The sequence below is a fragment of the Palaemon carinicauda genome, chromosome 27, assembly GCF_036898095.1.
Source record: "Palaemon carinicauda isolate YSFRI2023 chromosome 27, ASM3689809v2, whole genome shotgun sequence".
NCBI lineage: Eukaryota > Metazoa > Arthropoda > Malacostraca > Decapoda > Palaemonidae > Palaemon > Palaemon carinicauda.
Window position 1 is genome coordinate 9,008,683 of NC_090751.1, and position 25,281 is coordinate 9,033,963.

The 25,281-nt window shown below is 36.9% G+C and overlaps 1 protein-coding gene across 2 annotated transcripts in view; it reads left to right on the forward strand.

Moving 5' to 3' along the window:
• LOC137621096 (uncharacterized) overlaps positions 1-23,360 on the forward strand; it is a 26,753-nt gene extending 3,393 nt beyond the window's left edge. The window contains exons 2-12 of one of the 2 annotated variants that reach the window (XM_068351530.1): positions 3,776-3,866; positions 6,265-6,497; positions 7,550-7,676; positions 8,418-8,564; positions 10,192-10,344; positions 15,180-15,195; positions 15,250-15,709; positions 16,269-16,416; positions 18,123-18,269; positions 21,608-21,751; positions 22,034-23,360. In XM_068351530.1, the coding sequence (XP_068207631.1) occupies positions 3,781-3,866; positions 6,265-6,497; positions 7,550-7,676; positions 8,418-8,564; positions 10,192-10,344; positions 15,180-15,195; positions 15,250-15,709; positions 16,269-16,416; positions 18,123-18,269; positions 21,608-21,751; positions 22,034-22,157 (1,785 nt within the window). In that variant the 5' untranslated portion in view covers positions 3,776-3,780 and the 3' untranslated portion in view covers positions 22,158-23,360. Of the gene's footprint in view, positions 1-3,775; positions 3,867-6,264; positions 6,498-7,549; positions 7,677-8,417; positions 8,565-10,191; positions 10,345-15,179; positions 15,710-16,268; positions 16,417-18,122; positions 18,270-21,607; positions 21,752-22,033 lie in introns of both variants that reach the window. The other variant, XM_068351529.1, reaches the window with a different exon arrangement.
• Positions 23,361-25,281: the final 1,921 nt, after the last annotated feature.

A 25,281-nucleotide genomic window follows, 5' to 3' on the forward strand; every position in this document is an offset into this window, starting at 1 on the left:
TATATATATATATATATATATATATATATATTTAAATATATATATATATATATATATATATATATATATATATATAGTATATATATATATAAATATATATATATATATATATATATATATATATATATATATAAATATATATATATATATATATATATATATATATATATATATATATATATACACAGTGGTACCTCTGTATATGAGTTTAATCTGTTCCCGGAGCAGGCTCGAAACCCAAAATGCTTGTTAACCAAAACATTTCTTCTCATAAGAAACAAAGGGAATTCACTTGATGAGTTCCACACATTCATAAATTCTTAGATACAATAATTCTTAAATGTTTGTAATGTTATTTAAAGAAAAAATTATAGCCCATAGCGTAAGAAATGAATACAAATTTCAGTAATAATTCAAAATAAAAATACAAATATCAGAGGGAAAATCTTCCTCCATGACAACTTTTTGGCAAAAATATCAGGATTTCGCTCTATCACTAACCGAATCACTTAATTTACGATTTTTGGACACCGTCTTTATTTTTTTACACATACATTCAATTTTGACAAGGAACCTCTCTAGAGCTGACTGGTTTTTACTTTTCTTTAAAACGACACGAAAATGGGGTAAAAATCACATGAATCTGGTGCATTATGAGCACCGCTTGACTGATGTTGTGCTAGTCTCAATAGAGTTTGCTAAAAATGTGCATACGGAGCAAGTTGCCAGGTTAGCCTTTTTTTCAGACCAAAGGCGTAAAATTTGTCCATTTCAGGCAATAAATTTCAAATTTGGCCTTTTTGAAATAGGTTGGTCTTTAGTTATATGAAAAAGGTTGGCCTTAAATGCTACAATTTGGCCTTTTTCTCTACTAACGGGTTAGGTTGGCCTTTTAAAGCTGTAGTTGATTAGAGGTTGGCCTTTTATTCATTTAGAAAACCTGGCAACCCTAATACGGAGGGTAATTTCTGATTGAAGGCTGATACAATGCTCGTATATCCATTTAAATTTTCATTCTTGTATTTTGAGTTAGTTGTAACCCGAGGTATTACTATTTATGTGTTTGAGTTTATATGTCTATACAGATATAGATTAATGGATGGATGGATAAATATATAGACAGACAGACAGGTAGATCTATAATAGCCATTCAAGAAGTGAGGCAAGAAAAATTTCTTGACAGAAGATTTTCTGAAGATATTATTAGATAATGGATAAAAAACCAATGGCTCAAGTCGTATTTTTCATCCAGCCCACTATAAGAGAGAGAGAGAGAGAGAGAGAGAGAGAGAGAGAGAGAGAGAGAGAGAGAGAGAGATTTGGGCTTATGTTAATGTTAATCTTTCTCGCTTGTTCGCTAATTCTCTTCAATACTTTTCTTGACCTCGAACGACCCGCGGAAGTCCAGGACATGGGCAGGGTTACGACTCCATGCATAACTAGGTTCAAGGTTATGTTCCTTTCCCAAGTATGCAGGACAGGAAAAAGGTTGGGCAGAGAGAGAGAGAGAGAGAGAGAGAGAGAGAGAGAGAGAGAGAGAGAGAGAGAGAGAGAGATGAGTATTACCTCATAAAGACCATCCCGTTTCCAGATTTCTGAGTGGGGATACCTTAACGTGGTGAAAGGGTTTGTATATCTCTATGATCAGAAAAGCTGTACTGTACTAGTCAGGGGCCCCCCGATACTAGTTTGGTTTGCTGTGAGCAATCAGACTAAAGTCTCCCACCATCACCAATCCACAGTTGGTCACTGGTGATAAAAATGGCCAAACTCCATACATGAGTAAGGATGCAGTGGTCTAAAAACGTCTGAATTTGTTGTTGTTGTTGTTGCTTTGATATTAAATGGTGAAACACATTTTAACAGAATATTGTTCATTGCCGTCTGTTATTGTAACAGCCTTATTCTTTTCTTCTTCAGCAGCTCTGGTCCTCAAACAATGCATTCAATTCCCAGAAAGGCCACGTTTTTCATCGTCTAATTCGATGAGAGAGTCTTGCAAACCGTCAAATTTCCGCCCTCCCCCCCCCTCTCTCTCTCTCTCTGTGACTAATGGCCAATGGTGACACTCTCAACAGAGGACTAGTTTTTCTAATAATCATCCAACTTGGGTAGTCGGTCAGTGGCTTGGAAGCTGGTTACGCCGATATGACGTCATGAACAGGATGCCAGGTCATATTATTATTATTATTATTATTATTATTATTAGCCAAGCTACAACCTAGTTGGAAAAGCAAGATGCTATAAGCCCAAGGGCTCCACTAGGGAAAAATAGAACATGCTTGATTGGATCACACGTGAAGGCTTTCAAATAACGTACCTCGCTTCTGGGAACATTGTGGGGGATTAGTCAAGTCTGGGGGTCAAGTTCTCAACATATTTTTGAGGCTCAAGCAATGAACAGGGAGTTTTAGATGATCCAATATAACAACTAATATTATGCCTACCGCTAAGAAGGTAATTTGACGAAGAATAAATTCGAAAAGGAAATAATCAATTTGGCTTAGATATCAAGTTAAGAAAATTAAGAAAAAGCATTTCTTTTTAAAAAAATTCTTGGAATCGGGAGATTTTAGCGCATGTCATTGTTTTCCATTAAAAAAAATAAAGAGGTATTAGCTTACCGTTAGGAAAATCAATCTCCCATATATAATAAAGAGCAAGTCTCTCTCTCTCTCTCTCTCTCTCTCTCTCTCTCTCTCTCTCTATCTCTCTCTCTCTCTATATATATATATATATATATATATATATTTAAATATATATACTGTATATATATATATATATATATATATATATATATATATATATATATATATATACATATATATATATATCATCATCTCCTAAGCCCATTGACGCAAAGGGCCTCGGTTAGATATCGCCAGTCGTCTCTATCTTGAGATTTTAATTAAATACTTCTTCATTCATTATCTCCTACTCTCTCTCTCTCTCTCTCTCTCTCTCTCTCTCTCTCTCTCTCTCTCTCTCTCTCTCTCTCTCTCTCTCTCTCTCTATATATATATATATATTTATATATATATATATATATATATATATATATATATATATATATATATGTATATATATATAATTATCTCCTACTCATATATATATATATATATATATATATATATATATATATATATATATCCACATATATATATTATATATATACATTTATATATATTATATATATACATATATATATAAAGTATATATATATATATATATATATATATATATATATAAAGTATATATATATATATATATATATATATATAGTATATATATATATAAAATATATATATATATAATACATATATATATATATATATATATATATATATATACAGTATATATATACAGAATATATATATATATATATATATATATATATATATATATATATATATATACAGAATATATATATATATATATATATACATATATATATATATATATATATATATATATATATATATATATATATATATATATATATATATTTCTTTCTTTTCGGTGACGCTCAGCAGCATTATCAGACACAAGTGCTCGGTCTCTTCAGCCTCTCAGGTAGGGAGGAAGGGAATAGTCATACCCAAGTGAGAGGGGGGAGGGGCAGTACTATGAGAGGTACACTGTGTGCATGTAACGTGCATGTCTATCTGAATATTTATCTATCATTTTTGACGGGTCGCGTACACTAGTCTTTAAATAAACACATACAAGGACTCAGGCACTGATGAAATCTTTTTCCTTCTCTCTGTAATTTCAGGTAAAATGTCCGCCAAGAGATCCCGAACGCCCTTCATCTTTACGATGGTGGTGATGGTGATCCTATCTGCAAAATGTCTCTTGTATTTTAGGTAATCTCTGTTTCTCGTTTTTTTTTTTTTTTTGAGTTTTATATTGTTCTTGTTCTTCATATATTCCTTTCAAATTTTTTTGGGATTCTATAATGCCAATTATAGTAAATTTTTTTCTTTTAATGAGGCTCATTTGCACTGACTCGCAAGGGTGCCCTTTTAGCTCGGAAAAGTTTCCTAATCGCTGATTGGTTGGACAAAATAATTCTAACTGATCAACTAGCTGGAAACTTTTCGGAGCTAAAAGGGCACCCCTGCGAATCAGCGCAAAAGCACCACATAAAAAAAAAAAATGAGTTATAGTCCTATAAGTGTCCAGTGATTGCATATAAACTTCAAGAGTTTGATGGAAAATACGAAGTTTTCTTATGGTTTCTCAAATCGGACAATTCAAGTCAAGTTAGGGTAGGTTACATAATGTTTCGGAGATTTTCAAGTGATTTTGATAGGCATAAGCATGATGACAGACAAAGTTAATACACACACATACATACATCATATATATATATATATATATATATATATATATATATATATATATATATATATATATATATATATATATATATATATATATACACACAGTGGAACCTCTACACGCGAACGTATCTACATCCGAATTTTCCAACATCCGAAGTAAAATTCGAGCAATTTTTCGACTCTACACCCGAATTTCATTTCGACACACGAAGTAAGCAATTTTCGTCGTACCGGTTGTATCCGAATTTTTCGACACGCGAAGTACAATTCGAACACGTTCCTACTCTACACCCGAATATTCTTTCGACACCCGAAGTAAACAATACCCGTGCATGTAGATGGTACTCATAGCGCCGGATGTATTTCTTATTTCCGCCGATAGAAGGCAGCATTTCTGCCTCGGAGGGACCCTCAATTAGCGTGGCTTGGGACATTCCTCTGTTCTCGTCGGCTTCGTGTGGTTGTGCCCTGTGCGTTCTGCTATTAACTGTGTTTTAATTGTGATTTTTTACATTCATCCTTTTACGGTATTTTACGTAAGTCATGGGTCCTAAAAGGCTTAGTTTCGCAAGTGGTAGTGGTAGTGGTGAGAAAAGGAATAAGGAAATGCTTTCTTTAGAAGTAAAGCAAGGAATTATTGAAAAGCATGAGCGTGGCGTCCGTGTGAGTGAACTTGCAATAGGTTCGGCGCAAATAAAAGAGGTGTTAGGAAAATATCAAGACGTGGTCGACTTCATCGACAAATACCATCCAAAGAAATTGCAGGTTTGTCGTGTAGTTGCGCAGTTTGATGATGTTTCCCTAACTTATTTTAGAAACATTCTAAAAGCTGTACCAAGCAACTTTCTATCGATAGCTTCTTTAAAAAAACTACAAAACGAACTCGTGATGAAGAGAATGGAAGTGGTTCAAAGAAAACGGCAAAGAGTGAAGAGAAAAAAATTCAATCAATTTTAAGTGGAGAGAGTGAAAGTGATTAAAATTAATCATCAAAAAGAAAAAAAAGAAAATGTAAAAAAAATATAAAATATATAAAAAAAAAATAAGCTTAGTTAGGTTAAAGTTCACTTAGTGTAAGTTAGAATAAGTTAGGGTAGTGTACGTTTATCGTAGTCAACCTCTCTACCTCCTCGCCGCCCGTCCCTCTCCTCTCTGCGTAGCAAGACCAACAACACCTGCGCTGGACTTTCTAAGGTAAAGTGACGCTAAAAACCCGTTTCTTATTTATTATTTCTTGATCATTATTCTTTTTTACATGTCTATTATCTAATTTAGAGTGCATATTGTCATGTGTAATTATGTGTATTAATTTATTAAGGAGTTATCATAGGTTTTTGGGCTCAACCACGGATTAATCCTATTTCAATGTATTCGTATGGGAAAATTCGTTTTACATCCGAATTCGGTTGTGGAACAGATTAAATTCGTATGTAGAGGTACCACTGTGTATATATATATATATATATATATATAATATATATATATATATATATATATATATATATATATATATATATATATATATATATATATATATATATATAATATATATATATATATATATATATATATATATAAATATATATATATATACACATACAATATATATTCCTTTCTAAGTGGGGATATCGTAACGTGACAAAAGGGTTTGCGTATCGCCATGATCAGCAAAGTTGTACTATTGCAGTCAGGGCCACTCCTGCTAGGTGAGTTTGTCGAGATCAGACGAAAACCTCCCAACGTCACCAATTCCCACTGGCCATCGTGGTAATGAAATCTGGCCAAACACCAGACATGAACAGACATGAGGCCACTGTCCTACAGTAGACTAGAAACTCCTGTATTTATTGTTGATGTTGTGTGCATATATAAATGTTTGATTTGAATGTACTATTCTTCTATCCTCCGTTACTCGCAGGAGGGAGAAGATCAGCAATGAAATCCTTTCCGATCAATACATCGGTGACAACGCCACTGACATCGACGAAGAACATTCGCGCCAAAAGCGCTTCCTCTTCTTCACATCGGATAGGAAACTGTCCTTGCCTCCTGGGACGTTAATGCAATTTGGATTGACTCTTGCTATGAATGCGTTAAGGAACGGACCTGTCGGCTATGGAGCAACGCTGACTTTAGACTACGATTTTTCTAGTAAGTTTTTTTGCTTTTAAAGGTTTAAAGGTCACTCATGAATGGCCGAGGCAAGAGACTGAGGCAATGCCCTTGCAGAAAAACGAAATTGAGACACCAAATATACATATGAATAGCGACCAAGTCTCCTCTCCATCCAAGCTAGGACCAGAGACAGTCAGGCAATGACTGTTGATGATTCAGCACGTAGACCGATAGACTCCCCCAAACACTCCATCCTTAGCTCACAAGGATAGTGAGGTTGCAGATGCTGCAAAACACTACCAAGCTTTAGCGGGACTCGAACCCCAGTTTGGTAGATCCCCAGGAAAAAACGTTTAAAATTACACTATTTCCATGAAAGTATGCAGTCCTCCCACAAGTAATATTTGTCATTTGATATCAAGTGACTGCCTATTGGAAACATCCCTGCATGAAGATCTGCTGGACTGGGATTCGAGACCCACTCAAGCTTGATAGTTTCTTCTAGTGGCTGCGACCCCACCATCCTTGTGAGCTAAGTACGGGGGTTTAGGGGTTTAGGTCTACCTACATTGCCTGGCACTAATTGGACCTAGCTTGGGTGGGGAGGGGGCTTAGGATGCTGATCATATGTATATATGTTCATTCTCTAGCGTATTGTCACTGCCACTTGCCTCTGCCATCCATGACCGACCTTTATTATTATTATTATTATTATTATTATTATTATTACTAGCTAAGCTACAGCCCTAGTTGGAAAAGCAGGATGTTATAAGCCAAGGGACTCCAACAGGGAAAATAGCCCAGTGAGGAAAGGAAACAAGGGAAAATAAAATATTTTAAGAACAGCAACAACATTAAAATTAATATTTCCTATATAAACTATCAAAACTTTAACAAAACTTCAACTATGTGTTTTACCTTTAAATATCTTCCATTACAGTAATGAAAGTGATAAAAGACAAAGATTATGTCATCTTAACATTTTACCTTCCATTTAATATAATTTATCATTGTTTCCACGTAACGACCCTTGACACGAACCTCTAAAGTAACACAAAACAGTTGACTTGAACCAAGTTTCTCTCCAGTTACGACGGACAGTCTGGGCTACACGTCAGAAGAAAACCCTTGGTTTGTGTTGCCGTTTTTATATTTAAATGGCGGAGGACCTGGTGAAGACAGCGTGCCAGGGGTCAATTTGGCCGGAGGAGACAGGTGAGATATAGGTCATAGGTAAGATTTTATTATTATTATTATTATTATTATTATTATTATTATTAGTATTATTACTTGCTAAGCTACAATTCTAGATGGAAAAGCAGGATGCTATTAGCCCAGGGGCTCCAACAGGGAAAATAGCCCAGTGAGGAATGGAAAAAAAACGAAAAATAAAATATTTTAAGAACAGTAACAACATTAAAATAAACATTTCATATATAAACTATAAAAACTTAAAAAAAAAGAGGAAGAGAAATAAGATAGTGTGCTCGAATGTACCCTCAAGCAAGATAACTCTAACCCAAGAAAGTGAAACACATGGGAATGATGTAGAGTTAACTGGAATTTGATGTCTTCCAAAATCCTCAATAATACGAGTTTTGTGATGCTTATGAAGTTAACTTACAAGTAGGCTACATATATGACAGTAATAAGTAATAATAAGACAGATGTTTTATTCTATAACTGTTACCAGTCTATTCATTTGGACGACCTAGTGACAATCTGCGCAATATTAGATGATGTGAGATTAGATTTCATGATAAAAAAAACGACAACAACAAATTCTTTTGTTTTCATGCTGACTTGAGATTTACATTGCATTAATCTAACGGTAAATTTAATAAACAAATAAATAAACAGTGAATTATCAAACAAATACGTTAACATGAATGAATAATAAAAAAAAACCTTAAAGAGATATTTCTTTCTAAGTGACTTGTATTTTTATCACTACAGGGTCGTGATGTTTCAAGTGATCGAGGACATTATCGAGACAGTTGGTCTTCTTGGAAAGCCTTGCGTCCAAAGGGCTATCTGTGAAATCTTCCAAGGGCCACTCAGAAACCATGGCTTCCTCGGCGAGGTTCTGAAACTCCTCTTCAGGTAACAGATTTTCCCTCTGCGGTTATTTGGTTAACAGTGATTGTGCCGAGATTCTGAAACTCCTCTTCAGGTAACAGATTTTCCCTCTGCGGTTCTTTGGTTAACAGAGATTGTGCCCAGATTCTGAAACTCCTCTTCAGGTAACAGATTTTCCCTCTGCGGTTCTTTGGTTAACAGTGATTGTGCCGAGATTCTGAAACTCCTCTTCAGGTAACAGATTTTCCCTCTGCGGTTCTTTGGTTACCAGTGATTGTGCCCAGATTCTGAAACTCCTCTTCAGGTAACATGTTTTCCCTCTGCGGTTCTTTGGTTACCAGTGATTGTGCCCAGATTCTGAAACTCCGCTTCAGGTAACAGATTTTCCATCTGCGGTTCTTTGGTTAACAGAGATTGTGCCGAGATTCTGAAAATCCTCTTCAGGTAACAGATTTTCCCTCTGCAGTTCTTTGGTTAACAGTGATTGTGCCGAGATTCTGAAACTCCTCTTCAGGTAACAGATTTTCCCTCTGTGGGATTTTAGTTAACAGTGATTGTGTGTGTGTGTGTGTGAATGTGTGCGTGTGTGTGTGTGCACGGGTCTTTTAACATCCAGTAATATCCTTCTGCCTCGTCTATTAGAATGTTTTGTGTCATTTCAAAACAATAAAAGTAATGAACTGTGCGTAACGCCATATAGCTAGAGATAATTATCTAGGCCAGTACAAAGTCAATACTATAATGACTTTGCGCCAGTAGATCTCAACATCCTACCACAATCGCTGTCTTATCAGGCTGGGTTCGAACCCCACTGTGGTATAATAATTTTTCAATTTACATCCTCTTATATGTCCAGGCTCATAGTAGAAAACGTATTTAACCTATATGGAAAGAGAATAGTTATGTAAAATGTGAACCCTGTCATACCATTACTTCGCGGAGAGTAACAAAACAGATAGTGGAAGGAGAGGTGGCAGGTGTGGTGGGCGGGGATATACACCGGAACTCGCCGTGCAGTAAGGGTGTTGTTGGGGGTACTTCCTCAGTTCGTGGTGTACCAGGGATTCAAGTGTCCAATTGTACTTCTTACACCCTTTGCATGAAATATTTCTATATGGATGAAACTAATTTGGGAAATATACTGTGAATTATGTGAAACAAGAAAAAATTAAAAAGTAAATGTTTCACAAAATCTACAGTTAGCCTACCTAATAAAATACTCCTAAGACTGCATGTTGGGAGATTATGTACTGCGCAGTACAACATAACTTGGGAGGTGTAAGATTCACCCAGAGAGAGAGAGAGAGAGAGAGAGAGAGAGAGAGAGAGAGAGAGAGAGAGAGAGAGAGATTGTAATATTGCCGAAATGGTATAATTAAGTTTCTAAAAAATTTCAATTTATTCAACTGTGTTTCAAGTCGACATACACCAAGAACATTATTCTAAACTTGATCTGTATTCAGAGAGAGAGAGAGAGAGAGAGAGAGAGAGAGTTAAAAATTTCTAGAAATAAGATTTCCAATTCCTTCAACTATGTGTTTTACGTTGACATACACCGAGATCGAAAACTTGACCTGTAATCAAGATGTAATTTTGTTTTATTTTCTTCCTCTCATGATGTAAATTTACCTTTTTTTCTTCTTCTTATCAGCGTAAGCAGGGCAGCCTACGCCGAAGTGCGCCTCTCTGATTACTTAGCGGCTGAGAAGGCAGGAAAGGAGACAGGAGACTGTTCCTTTTATACTCAGCTGTGTCTCCACTCGCTTTTCTCCAACGCCACAGCTCATCCACCGCCTAAGTTGATGTGAGTACAGTAGGAACTATTCTTCTGTGAATAGCATAAGCTAACCGATCTTGGTTATCATAGATATAAAAAAAAATCAATTTAGTAATATCCCCTATGATACAAAACAAATTTCCGGCTACACACACACACACACACACACACACACACATATATATATATATATATATATATATATATATATATATATATATATATATATATATATATTATTTATATTCCGGTCACGCTGAGCGACATTGCCAGACGTATAACTTCACGGTCTTTCACTGTCCCTCGGTAGGCGGAAGAGGGAGTGGGCATACCCTGGTGAAAGGGAGTACCCCGAGAGATACAATCTTAACCCACAACTGTCGTGTTGTAGTTATGAAAAGGGGGGGGGGGGGTTGAACGTATATGCATATCTATCTGAATATTTAGCCGTCATTTTTGACTGGTCGCATACATTAGTAATTAATAATTGCGATGACTATCTATCTCAATTTGATTAATTACTCTGTAACTTTCATGGAATGTATCATTACTTGAGAATCATTCAATGGAAATATGATCAAGAATTCTCATAGTGATTAATTTTTGAACAATTCAATAATGTTTTCTGCAATTTAATGATTGATATTATTAGAAGATAATTAAAAAATTGAATTATACCATGAATAGGGAGGGGGGGGTGCGATTTTTAGAGATTAATTATTTTTAAGTGAATCGACCTACTGTTTCCATACTTTTATTGGTACAATAACCTCAGCAAACCAGTAATTAGCAGGATAATGTATAAAACAAGTACAGTAGACCCCCGGTTTACGGCGTCCCCAGCTTACGTTTTTTTCACGTTACGGTGGAATACGATTTTTTTTTTGTCCCCTCGTTACGACATTTTCCCCACCTTACGGCATCGAATTCCGAAACTCAAATTTGGCGGTTTCTACGCGTACGACTGAGCGAGTCAGTAGCTTACCACCACGCTCATATGTCACTGCATACGTCACTAAGAAGCTGGTCTGTTATTGGTCGGCGTCATTAAGATGCCGATACGCCATTGGCCAAAAATCCTCCCACAATGCTTGAGAGAGATGCTGCCTCTCGCTCTCTTTGTCATACACGCACTCAGTTCAGAATCTCGTGTGCGTTTCGTAAAGACTTGATCTCATGTGAGTGCTTGCGATATTGTTATTTTTTGTGCATTTTGGTGCTTAATTATAATTTTAATTCGTTAGCCATGGGTCCCAAGATTGCTAGTGATGTTAAAGGCAGAAGTAAGAAGATGATAACTATGGAAAGGAAGCTGGAGATCATAAAGAAATATGAAGAAGGCATGCGCATCGTTACCCTCGCTAATACGTACGGCCGTAACCAATCTACGATTGGTACAATTATTAAGTATAAGGAAGCCATTAAAGCAAGTAAGTCTTCTAAAGGCATGACTGTCCTTGCCAGTGAAAGGACCTCAATCAACGATGAGATGGAGAGACTCCTTCTTCTGTGGATTAAAGAGAAGGAAATTGCTGGTGATACACTCACGCAATTGGTAATTTTGCACAAGGCGAGCGCCATCTTTGCCGATCTTGTGGAAGCCCAGAGAGACGGCGGAGGCGAAGGAATGTCACAGCAAGCCCCCCAAGAGTTTAAGGCTTCTCATGGGTGGTTTGATCGGTTTAGGAAGAGGACTGGTATTCACTCAGTCGTCAGGCATGGAGAGGCGGCCAGTTCTGACAAGAAAGCAGCAGAAGAATTCCTCAAGAAGTTTGAGAACGTAATTTCCCGAGAAGGCTACATTCCTCAGAAAGTTTTTAACTGCGATGAAACTGGCCTTTTCTGGAAGAAAATGCCCTGCCGTACATATATCACAGCTGAAGAAAGGAAACTTCCTGGCCATAAACCAATGAAGGACAGACTAACGCTCGCATTTTGTGCAAATGCCAGTGGGGACTTAAAAATTAAGCCCCTACTGGTATACCACTCAGAAAATCCTCGTGCCTTCAAGGCACAAAATATCACGAAGGAGAGGCTCTCGGTATTTTGGAAGTCTAATGCTAAGGCCTGGGTCACGAGGACCATATTTATTGAGTGGATAAACGTCTGCTTCGGTCCTGCTGTCAAGAACTATTTAGAAGAGAACGATCTTCCTCTGAAATGTCTCCTGGTGCTGGACAATGCCCCTGCTTACCCTCCTGGCCTCGAGGACATCATTCATCCTGACTTCTCCTTCATTAAGGTTCTCTATCTGCCACCAAACACCACCCCTCTCCTCCAGCCTATGGACCATCAAGTGATTGCCAACTTCAAGAAGCTTTACACGAAGCATCTGTTCAGAAGATGCTTCGAAGTGACTGAAAGCACTCAACTCACCCTCCGTGAATTTTGGAGGGGGCATTTTGACATCGTTCAATGCCTGAAGATGATCGACACTGCTTGGAATGAGGTTTCACGGCGCACCTTGAACTCCTCATGGAAGAAACTGTGGCCAGCTGTTGTAGCAGAACGAGACTTTGAAGGTTTCGATCCCTCAACCGAAGACGAGGCCATTGATGATCCTGCCCCTGAGGGTGATGTTGAGGAAACAATTTCCATCGGGAGGTCCATGGGGCTTGTTGTTGATGAGGCTGACGTCCATAGCCTTATCGAGGAGCACAGGGAGGAGCTTACAACTGAAGACTTAAAGGAGTTAGAGGCAATGCAGTTGACGATCATTCAAGAAGACCACAGCTCTAGTGGAGGCGAGGACAGGGGGGGGGGGGGGGAGACTGAAGAAACGACATCGTCAGAAGTAAGGGAAGCTATCGGTTGGTATGAAAACCTTACGAGTTTCATTGAAAAGAAACACCCAGAAAAACTTCACACAAGTCGTCTTATGCAGAGTGTTAATGATAAGTGTATGAGTCATTTTAGGAATATGTTGAGGAATCGTCAGAAACAGGCTTCTTTGGATAGATATTTCTCCAAAAGAGAAATGTCAGAGAGTAAAGACGATAATAATGATTCTATCAAAAAAGCTAAAAAAGAGTAATTTTTTAAGTTCTAAAAAAAAAAACCATAAAAAAAAATTTCAAAAAACAAAAATAATAAAAAAAGCATTTTCAATTTTAAGTGCTAATTTGTAAGAATAAATTTATTATAAAGTGTACATAACATAATTAGCATTGATACGTTTTTATATCTACCGTCTACTCCTCCCTCTGCCTCCACCCACTACCAGCTCAAGTCACGTCACTCCAAAGGTAAATAAGATTTAATTTTTCCTTTACAGTACTGTACAGTATATAATTTTTATTTATAATGTTATTTAATTATATACTGTACAGTACTGTACATGTATATTATATATAAGTATACTGTAGTACAGTGCTTACTATACTACTGTATTGTATTTGGTTACATTCTAATTTTCAATGTTTTTACCAGAGGTTTTTCACACATTAACTATTCTATTGCCTGCCATACGACATTTTCACCATACGATACCAACTCCGGAACGGATTAATGTCGTATGGCGGGGGCCTACTGTAATTAATAATGGGATGTATAAGTGATTGAATTCCAACAAGGAATTTGGAATTTGGTTCAGTGCACTAACGATGCATTGATACGAACACTTAAACTCAATTTTTTTTTCCTAATGAGGCGCATTTGCACCGACTCGCAGCGGTGCCCTTTTAGCTCAGAAAAGTTTCCTGTAATCTGATTGGTTAGAATGATCTTGTCCAACCAATCAGCGAACAGGAAACTTTTCCGAGCTAAAAGGGCACCCCAGCAAGTCTGTGTAAATCTGCCTCACTAAAAAGAATTGACTTATACTTATTATGAATACCAAACTCGGCTGGAGCCCATGTTTGCAATACAAAAGAGCAACAGCACCACAACACCACCATCAATAAGTTCGCCACTATGCAGTCAGTATACTGCCTATATTGTTATTATTATTACTTGCTAAGCTACGACCCTAGTTGGAGAAGCAGGATGCTATAAGCCCAAGGGCTCCAACAGGAAAAATAGCTGTGAGGAAAGGAAATAAGGAAATATACTACACGAGAAGTTTAGGAATACTAACAATATTAAAACAAATCTATCATATATAAACTATTAGAAAAAAAATCAAAATAACAAGAGGAAGAGAAATCAAATAGATTAGTGTGCTCGAGTGTACCTTTATATAGATACAATACTTATATTATTATTATCATTATTATTATTGCTAGTCAAGCTACAACCCTAGTTAGAAAAGCAAAATGCTATAAGTCCAAGGGCTCCAACAGGAAAAAATAGCCCAGTGAGGAAAGGAAAAGGAAATAAATAAACGATATAAGAAGTAATGAAAAAATTAAAATAAATTCTTGTAAATATTTAAAAAAACATTAACATTAAAACAGACAATTCATATATAGATTATAAAAAGACTTATGTCAGCCTGTTCAACATAAAAAAGTTTGCTGCAGCTTTCAACTTTTGAAGTTCTACTGATTCAAAAATCCGTTTAGGAAGATTATTCCACAAGCTGGTCACAGCTGGAATAAAACTTCTAGGATCGAGATTGAATTTTATCGTCTGCCATACATCGGAAGGATTTTTATATCAGGAACCAATTGTCTTTTCCTTTCGTAGCTTGACAATCAGATTGTTCATTATAAGAATTATCCGATTTCATAACTGAACTAAGAAATTACGATACTTTTTGATGTCTCAGTGAAGGGACTTATGACCTCGACCTTAAGATAGATTTTTTTTCACTTTTCTTATTATTTTCCGACAAGCTGAGACAACGTTTCTGTTCTACAGACTTTGGTATCGAGTTGTTGCATGTCATTAATAAGAGTTTCCTCTTCTGTTCTCAATTCCAGACCTGTAACGGACGATGTGGAGGGGAGAGAGAAGAAAGAAGAGGTAGAGGGGAGAGAGAAGAAAGAAGAGGTAGAGGGGAGAGAGAAGAAAGACGAGGTAGATGGAAGAGAGATGAAAGATGAGGTAGAGGGAAGAGAGAAGAAAGACGAGGTAGAGGGAAGAGAGGAAAAGTATGAGGTAGAGGGAAGAGAGAAGAAAGACGAGGTACAGGGAAGAGAGGAAAAGTATGAGGTAGAGGGAATAGAGGAAAAGTACGAGAAGGAGGAGGAGAGAAAGCATAAGATGACAGGAAACAAAGAAGAGCTGGGGGGTAAGGAAAAGGGCGAAATGGAGGAGGAAGAGGGTGAGAAAGAGAAGAAAGACGGACTTTCCAGACAGAAGAGGTTCCTGTACTATACACGCGAGAGACGCCTTACCTTCCCCCCTGGATCCGATTTCTTCTTCATCCCGACTCTCATCATTCCGTTTAGGGGGAACAATCCAGCCGGGTATTCACTGGATGCTCTGCAGGTCTCGGTGACAATACATTGTGAGTAATGATTTTACCTTCATCATCATTTCTTTTTTCTTTTTCTTTTCTGAGGTTGAGAATGAGAGGTCATTGTTATATGAGAACAATGATCCTTTATTTGGAATGCATGGTATACACTTATTCATATATCACGGACGCACATGTATAGATCTCCCTTAATAAAGAGCAAGTGTCTGGGTATATATATATATATATATATATATATATATATATATATATATATATATATATATATAATTTTATATATAAATAATTTTATATATATAAATATATATATATATATATATATATATATATATATATATATATATATATATATATATATATATACATATATAGTATTTTTTCTTTCCTGTCACGCCGAAGGGCAACCACTCGGAAACGACAATCTCCCACAAATTGCCCAAACTGTCGTGTAGTAGTTAAGAAAGGGAGAAGGGGGCTGGGTGGGAAAGGTTGAATCTGTGTGTGCATTTCAAAATAAATATTTAGCTGGGTCGCGTACACTAATATATACTAATAAGTAAACGCCATTCATTCCACGTCTTATTTTTAGTTCTGCTCGACGATTTGGGTATCACCAGCGAGGAGAACCCATTTGGTCTCTGGAAGATATTCGAGGACGAACTTGAGGAGGAGATTCCAGCCCGGAGGAAACATGTTCTCACCAAAAGATCCGATTCCAAATTTCCAGGTGGTGACAGGTAAGACTCAAGCCTCACCTTCTCCCTCACCCCTACCCTTGTCTTCTTATTTAAAAAAAAAAAAAAAAAAACAGAAAATTAAAATAAAATTGAAGCTATATAAAGCATTTGTAACTAAATTATCAATTCCCATTTTTTCTTTAATAAAGTGTATGTATAAGATTTCCAAGTGGTGACAAGTAAGACTAAAGCCTCGCCTTCTCCCTCACCTCTACCCTTGTCTTCCTATAGAAAAAAAGGAAAAATTAAATAGAATTGAAGCTATATAAAGCATTTGTAGCTAGATTATCAATTCTCATTTTTTCTTTAATAAAGAGTATGTATAATTTCTACAGTTTGAGCTTCAAAAGTTCAAACTAGCTGCGAATGTTTTTTAGGATGAACAGACCGAGATAAATCTTTTTTATATCTTTCGTATGAAAGACTTATTACCTCCGCCAGGAGGTATTGTTTTCGGTTCGGTTTGTTTGTTTGTTTGTTTGTTTGTTTGTCTGTCTGTCTGTGGACAACGTAGAGGCCACATTTCTACACGGAATCACTTCAAACTTGGCCAAGTAGTTCCCCAATGTGTATGGAAGAACTGATTAAATTTTGGTCAAGGTCACCCCAAGGTCAAGGTCACAGGGGTCACTGGTGTCACTATGACATAAGTGGCCATATCAAGAGACAGAAATAAAGCACTGACTTTTGCATAAGCCAACAGGGAAGTCCTAGTCCAGGCGCAACCCATGGGTGATGTTCAAATTTATAAAGGTCAAAGGTCAAGGTCATATTGGTGCATTATATCAATGTCATATTAAGTATCAGTGGCAAATGAACAAAGATCACTTGAAGGTCAAAAGTCAAGCAGGTCACTTGAAGGTCAAGGTCACGTGAAGGTCAAGGTCACGTGAAGGTCAAGGTCACCTGAAGGTCAAGGTCACGTGCGGAGGTATGTCCTCTACGAGGACCATGTCCGCGTTCAGGACTTGCTCACTTGTTCTAATGTTGTTACAGTTTTTAAAATATTTTATTTGAATTGTAAATTAGTTCTCTTGTAGTTTATTTATTCCCTTATTTCTTTTGCTCACTGAGCTATTTTTCCTTGTTGGAGCCCTTGTGCTTATAGCATCCTTCTTTTCCAAATAGGGTTGTACCTTAGCTAAAAATAATAATAATAATGATAACTTTTACAACTACGGTTGCAGGTCAGCTAATAATAATAAAAATAATAATAATATTAATAATAATAATAATAATAATAATAATAATAATTATATTAGTAATAATAGCTTGTCCAAGTATGGTTGTAGCTTATCTATTAATAATAATAATAATAATAATAATAATAATAATAATAATAATAATAATAGCTTGCCTAACTAGGATTGTAGCTTAGCTAATAATAATAATAATTATATTAGTAATAATAGCTTGTCCAACTATGGTTGTAGGTTATCTATTAATACTACTACTACTACTACTACTACTACTACTACTACTACTAATAATAATAATAATGATAATAATTATATTAATAATAATAGCTTGTCCAACTAAGGTTGTAGCTTAGCTAGTAAAAATAATAATAATAATAATAATAATAATAAAATTATAATAATAATAGCTTGTCCAACTAGGGTTGTAGCTTAGCTAATAATAATAATAATAATAATAATAATAATAATAATAATAATAGTCTAAGACTAATTTGACAACTTTTATAGGGAAATGCTGTATGCAATAGTGGAGGACGCCATACACAACGCAGGTCTTGAGGGGAAACCGTGTCTACTTCGTGCCATTTGCGAGATGTTCCAATATCCTCTGGATAATCACGGATTCTTTGGCGAGGTCTTGGAACTATTCCTCAGGTATGTAATGCTAAGAATGTAACTCTCTCTCTCTCTCTCTCTCTCTCTCTCTCTCTCTCTCTCTCTCTCTCTCTCTCTCTCTCTCTCTCTCTCTCTCTTAATGTGGCTATTTCTCTATATACAAAATTGCAAATATATGGAACAGACTTCCAGCGAATGCAGTGAACAGTAATGCGGTAAATGAATTCAAGAATAACTTAGGTAAGATCATAAGAACTCTCTAAATGATTAAAGTAAATCGCTCTACCCAATAGCAATTGGACTATCCGCGGATGGACTAAAAAGTTTTCGAGACATCCAAAATCCTCGTAACTCTGTCTGTCTGTTCTGTCTCTTTCTGTCTCTCTGGGCGAAGAGGTAAACAGAGGTGGGTTGCATCAGGTTGAACCTGTTGAAGAACACAACTCAGGTAAGGTAGAATGCCTGGCATGATGAGACGATTTGAGCAAGATGAACTGGCTGTATATTCAAAGTTGGTATGAAAATAAATGAAATAAAACGTTTGCGTAAGGCAATAGAAAATAAGGAACTAATAGATATTGCTGTTTTAAGATTTCATAGGTTCAGTAATTGTCTGGAACATTTTTTTTCGAACTTGAAGAAAATCGTCTCAATAAGACTCCTATGAAATTCCAATTAGCAGATTCTTGTTCAATGAACTTTAAAATTCAAGGCATATAACTGCTCACGGTTGTGATAGCCTATTGGAAACATCCCAGCCTGGCGATCTGCTGGACTGGTGTTCGAGACCTGCTCCAGCTCGATAGTTTCTTGTAGAGTCCGCAGCCTCACTACTCATGTGAGCTAAGGGGTTTGGGGTAGCCTGTACGCCTGGCTACAGAGTCATCAGCAGCCATTGGTCCTAACTTGGATGAAGAGGGGACGTGGGCGCTGATCATATGTATGTATGGTCAGTTTCTAGTGTCTCTTCCTGCTAGGGAAGAGGCACTATTCATTGGAGACTTTAAAAGATTTAAAACCTACTATGAGATTCAGGGCCCCTGTAACACGGTTTTTTAACAATAACTTTTTTTCTATGAATTTCATGAATATAACGCTTATTCAGAATGCACATTATATCTACACATAAATTTTGACTATATTCTGCATTACGTAGGTTGAATAAATTTGGTACTTTATTAAGTAAAAGTGACGATTTTTGAAGACGGGCCAACTTACTCAGAGAAAAGGTTTCGAACGCACTCGTTACGTAACTTATGACGGCATTTCTTCCCTCTTTCTCGATCGATGATTGGTTATACGTAACGAAGGCTATACCTCTGCCAACAATAACACAAAAGTGTAAATAAAAGCAAAGCAGTACACCTTTATGAACTCTGAAACCTCTCCACTGAGAATTGTCATAATGAACAAACGAACAAAATATGTTAATAAATACAAAAACACTTCGATTATTTGTCTAACTCCCAAAATAAGTTTCCTAAGAAATTACAGTCTACTTTATAGGTCACAATCAGACTGACAAAGTGTATGGAATAGTTGGTAATTTTCAAAAACGTAGTAGACCAGCTTGATTTGATAACTGCTATATCCAATGTCAAGCAATTTTTATTCATTGTCTATCTACCTACCTATTTACTGTAAAAAAAAAAAAGATAGCCGGTACCGTATTTTCGCTTTAAACCTTCACCAATAATTATCGTCAGAATGATGACTTCATGAGACTCCACCCACTTTGGCCTCGTTATGAATCAGGATAACACTGAAAGCTATCATGGGCATTGTTGTATCAGAAAATTCAAATTCTGGCTATAAAAACTCATTTCTCGAGTAGTTGTAAGAAGTGCTAAATGATCCTCAATAATCCCAGCAGTTGGCCTAAACGTTTAATTCATGCATACTACTGTTGCGGCAGTACTGCTACAGTTGTATTACTACGCCAGCACTGATACCCCACCCACATATATGTATTGTTCCGCCATTCATAAAGTCTTTGTCATGTTTTTTCACTGTGCAATAAGCCATGGCCTCCTCAGAAATTAAGTTTAACATTAGATGATAGGTTATTTCATTAAGCTGACAAATTATGGCAACTGGGTATGTTATTGCCGACGTTGAAGCTAAAGATAAAGTATGGTATCATTCCTTCATTGCATTATCATCTTTACTACTATTTGTTTTGCTACATGTAGTAAATATTTTAAAGGATAAATGAATTATGTTCACTTCACTTCTATAGATTCCCATTAGATGTACAAATAAAACTCCTAAAACTATTCATGATTTATTTACAAAATGCAGTCATGCCCAAAACATAGCCAGCACGTTCGTACGGCCTAAGAAGAAGAAAAAAATTATATCGGATGATCCGTTGGTCTGATGGAGATTTTAGCACAAAAATCTTATTTTAACAAAAAAAGTTATATAAAGACTGTTTACATACAATCTCTCTCTCTCTCTCTCTCTCTCTCTCTCTCTCTCTCTCTCTCTCTCTCTCTCTCGGTGGCATAGTGAATAGTTAATGGAAATGTTCAAAAGCCTGAATGACATTACAAGTATTATAATCAATCATGTTACGCTAAATACAAATCAGACCATAAACATTGGATTTAAACTAGAAACTGAATAATTACCTATTCAGGCTATAATAGATATGGCCAAGGGCTTTCTCATGACTGTATAAAGTTGCAAGTCGTAAGACAAATGCAGGTTTGCAACCACGGGGGCAATTCCAAATCCTGTTAGCCATTCTTGACTGTTATGGGTTTCAGAGCAGATGGAAGAAGGTGAATGGGTGTCTGGTGGATGGGCGGGGCAAAATTTTGTCCAAAGGTGTTTACATTGCTTACGTAATGAATGTTTTCGACTCTTGGCTCGGTATCACTGGCCATGGCGTCGGCTGGATCATTTTTACTCTATAAAAATTAAAACCATCGGGTTTAGGTTATTGATAATGCTGACAAAATTTGTGTGTGGTTGTAAAATATACATATGTCAACTTTCAGCTACACCCGATGCTTTGATAAGGAGCAAAGTCCAAAAAACCGTGTTACAGAGGCCCTGAATCTCATAGTAAGTCTCCTCGTCACACCTCTTCTATCTGTCTCCACCATTACTATTTATAAGCTCTCCCTGACCCTTTATCATCTCATTTCCCCATTACTTATTTTGCACAGACATAGATGATACATTTCAGAATTGCCTCTTTTCTAAACCTCTAAAATATTTTATTTTTCCTAGTTTCCTTTCCTCGCTGAGCTATTTTTCCTGTTGGAGCCCCTGGGCTTATAGCATCATGCTTTTCCAACTAGGGTTGGAACTTAGTAAGTAATAATAATAATAATAATAAAACCATTTTAATCATGCTTCCCTTCCAGTGCGAGTTTGGCGCCAAATGCCGATAAGAGATTACCGGAATACGTAGCCGCCGAGAGAGCGGGAAAAACCACTGGGAAATGCTTCGCTTACCACGACGAATGTCCTTACTCGCTTTTCACTAATCCAATGGACTCTAATATTATGTAAGTTTCTCAAGATTTCTTTTACGCTCCTGTATACTTAATAACTATATGAAAACTATCTGGTAAGATGATATGCATGGTGTGAGAGGTACATTTCTTTTGTAATCATTATATTAATACTGTATTATCATTATGCAAGTTTCTTACGATTTCCGTTACGCTCCTATCTTTGACTTAACTATATGAAAACTATACGGAAAGATGATATGCATGGCATGAAAGTTACATACCTAGATTTTTTTGTAATCATTATTACTTTTAATGTTATAATTTTTTTTACAGAGACGAAGAAGAAATGAAGAAGGACTTCTCTGAAGAACGAAGGCAAAAGTTGGAACAACAATCTTTGCTGAATCCGTCCAACATGATCGCAGCTCTGATCGACTTCTTAGAGAGATGGTTATAGAAACATTCTAAGCTCTCTTTCTTTTCATGTTTTACTGAGCAAACTGTGATATGATCATTTAGATCAATGTTATTTATTTTAAGTTTGGAATTTCTATAAAGATGTATTAACCCGAAGCTTGCCCTTTTCTCCAAATCTTTGAGATATGGTTGGTTGTTGTAGTAGTACAGAAATTGAATAGTAGCAGGAGCCATGCTTTTGTTTAGTCTCCAAAATATAAGGCCACCTTCCCAGATTTGAGATGTTTTATGGCAGCATTTAATTTTATAGTGAACAATTGGAAGTTGACGTCTTGCATGGTACGGTCCATGTCCAGTGTTATTTGCCTTCAGTAACGCCGCTCTTTGTTGTGAGGCTTGCAGTTCAGCAGCAGTTGGTGCACTACCTGGTTGGGGGTTATGGCAGGTAATCTAGGTTGGGACTTCTTTTTTGAGTTCAATCCTCACTGATAAGATAGGCCTTTGTTCCTTATGGCAAGATGAGCAAGTGGTGACAAATGGGGGTGAACCAGCTCTACACCACCAGGTGCACTTCATGCAGTTCACTGTAGGCATTACATGATAGTTTCTCTAGCATTCCTTCTGAACTTGGTTTATTCACTACTACTGTACCTCTTTTTTACTAATTTTCTAATATCTTGCAGTCCGACCTCTTGTAACTTTGACTTCATAGCGTAACTGCAGGGTTTTCCCCAAATTGCGCTTGAGCATGGCAGGCCCTACTGCCAGCCTTTATAGCCCAAATTGATATAAGATACAATCCAATCGAAATCGGTGTAAATCTGCATGACCGAGAATTTTGATGTCACTTGTTTTCATTGGTATATAGGGTTTTTCTCTTTTTGTGTGCTGGATTATTTTCTGGTATGCTCTCCTTTTCTTACTTATATTATACAGCTATGTCTGAAGACTTAGAGTATTTTCTTTTATTTGAGGGTTGATACTAGTATTGTATTATCATTTGAGCAATCTTAGACAATTTTCTTATTGCAAGGACATGAATTGGCCAATTTTAATCATATTCCACTAGCATTGCTTACCTTGTTTGCTATAGTAGTTAGTACTGATGGGTAAGCATGATTTGCAATGTATAATTAAACTTTTATCCATTAATTGAAAAGATCATTGCTTTTACCTTTTCTCTCTATACTGTACATTAGATGTCTCAAATTGTTAGTTTATTTTAAACTTTTGACAATGTAAATACTAGGATAATTTTTGATAAAATTGATTCAAAGTGTACTGTGTTTTTTTACTGCTTCCAATCTCTTCCTTCTTAGAAGTACAGTGATAGCAAAAGAATCTCCGGTGGGCAGGGAAATAATTTTACTCTAAAAATGGAGTTTTTATGATAAAAAAAAAGTTTTATGAATACTTACCTGGCAGTTATATATATATAGCTAAATGTCTCTACTTTCGGCAGAATTTTTCAAAACGCGGCAACCGCCTTGTGGTGGTTGGGCGGTTAGGTGGTTAACAACCCTTACAGGGTGGTACACGGAATCATTCAAGTTTTCTATTCTTCATTTCATCTATGCCCGACCTGTCTCCTGAGGGGAGGTGGGTGGGCCTTAGAATATATATAACTGCCAGGTAAGTATTCATAAAACTTTGTTTTACCATAAAAACTCCATTTTTATGAATAGAACTTACCTGGCAGTTATATATATATATATATATATATATATATATATAGCTGATCAACACACTTGGAGGAGGGTGATAGACAGTAAACATCGTTGTGGAAACAACCAAAAAAGTTGTAGGATAAAAAACACCTTGGTTCCTTAGCTGCTAAGGTAACTGACTTCAAAGGTTCCTGCCTCTTGAGCCACTTTCCCTTAGGAGTGTCAGCCAGGATGTGACCTGCAGTGCTGAAAACACTCAATCGAGTCTGTCAACGGGGTGAGACCAAAAATCTTACTAGACTTCAGGACTACCTATTGCCCATATATTAAAAACTGCAACCTTACCAAAACCAACCACCTAACTTTTGCAAATTAGATATCAATTATCTAACTAGACTGAGGTGACTGTACACAAGTCGATGTCCTCAGACAACCATTAAAAACACCAACCCACACACAGGCATACAAAACTAAGGTTGAGGGGAGGTAGTAAATCCTTTGCGTAATACAGAAGCCGTAGCTACATATGGGCCCAAGGTATAGCATTTCTCATAATCCACTCTCACCACTCTGAGGTAATGAGAGGCGAACACAGAGTTGCTCCTCCAGAACATCGCATCCATAATTTGTCTGACTGACATGTTTTTGCGGTAAGCAAGAGAGGTCGCAAAGGCTCTCACTTTGTGAGCCTGCACTTTTAAAAGGCCAAGGTGTTCCTCCTCACACAAGAGATGCGCTTCTCTTATAACTTCCCTCAGGAAAAAAGACAAAGCGTTTTTAGAGAGGGGATTCTGAGGATCTTTCACCAAACACCACATGGAGCTAGAAGAGCCTCTCACATTTTTAGTGTGAGACAAGTAGGCTTTGAGGGCTCGGACTGGACAGAGGAGCCTCTCTTGTTCTTGACCTACTAGGTTAGTCAAGTAAGTAACCTCAAAGGTCCTTGGCCAGGGCTTTGAAGGGTTCTCGTTCTTGGCGAGGAAAAATCATTTGGGGTCACCCCAAAATCATTTGGGGGCGCCCCAAAATCAATTTGGGAGCCTCAAAATCATTTGGGGGCACCCAAAAATCATTTGGGGGAGCCCCAAAATCAATTTGGGGAGCCCCAGAATCATTTGGGGGGGCCCCAAAATCATTTGGAGGGGCCCCAAAATCATTTGGAGGGGCCCCAAAATCAATTGGGGAGAACCAAAATCATTTGGGGAGACCCAAAATCATTTACGGAGCCCCAAAATCACTTGGGGAGCCCCAAAATCATTTGGGGGCGCCCCAAAATCATTTGGGGGCGCCCCAAAATCATTCGGGGAGCCCCAAAATCATTCGGGGAGCCCCAAAATCATTTGGGGGCACACCAAAGTCATTTGGGGAGCCCCAAAATCATTCGGGGGTGCCCCAAAATCATTCGGGGAGCTCCAAAATCATTTAGGGGAACCCCAAAATCATTTGGGGGAGCCCCAAAATCATTCGGGGGCGCCCCAAAATCATTTAGGGGAACCC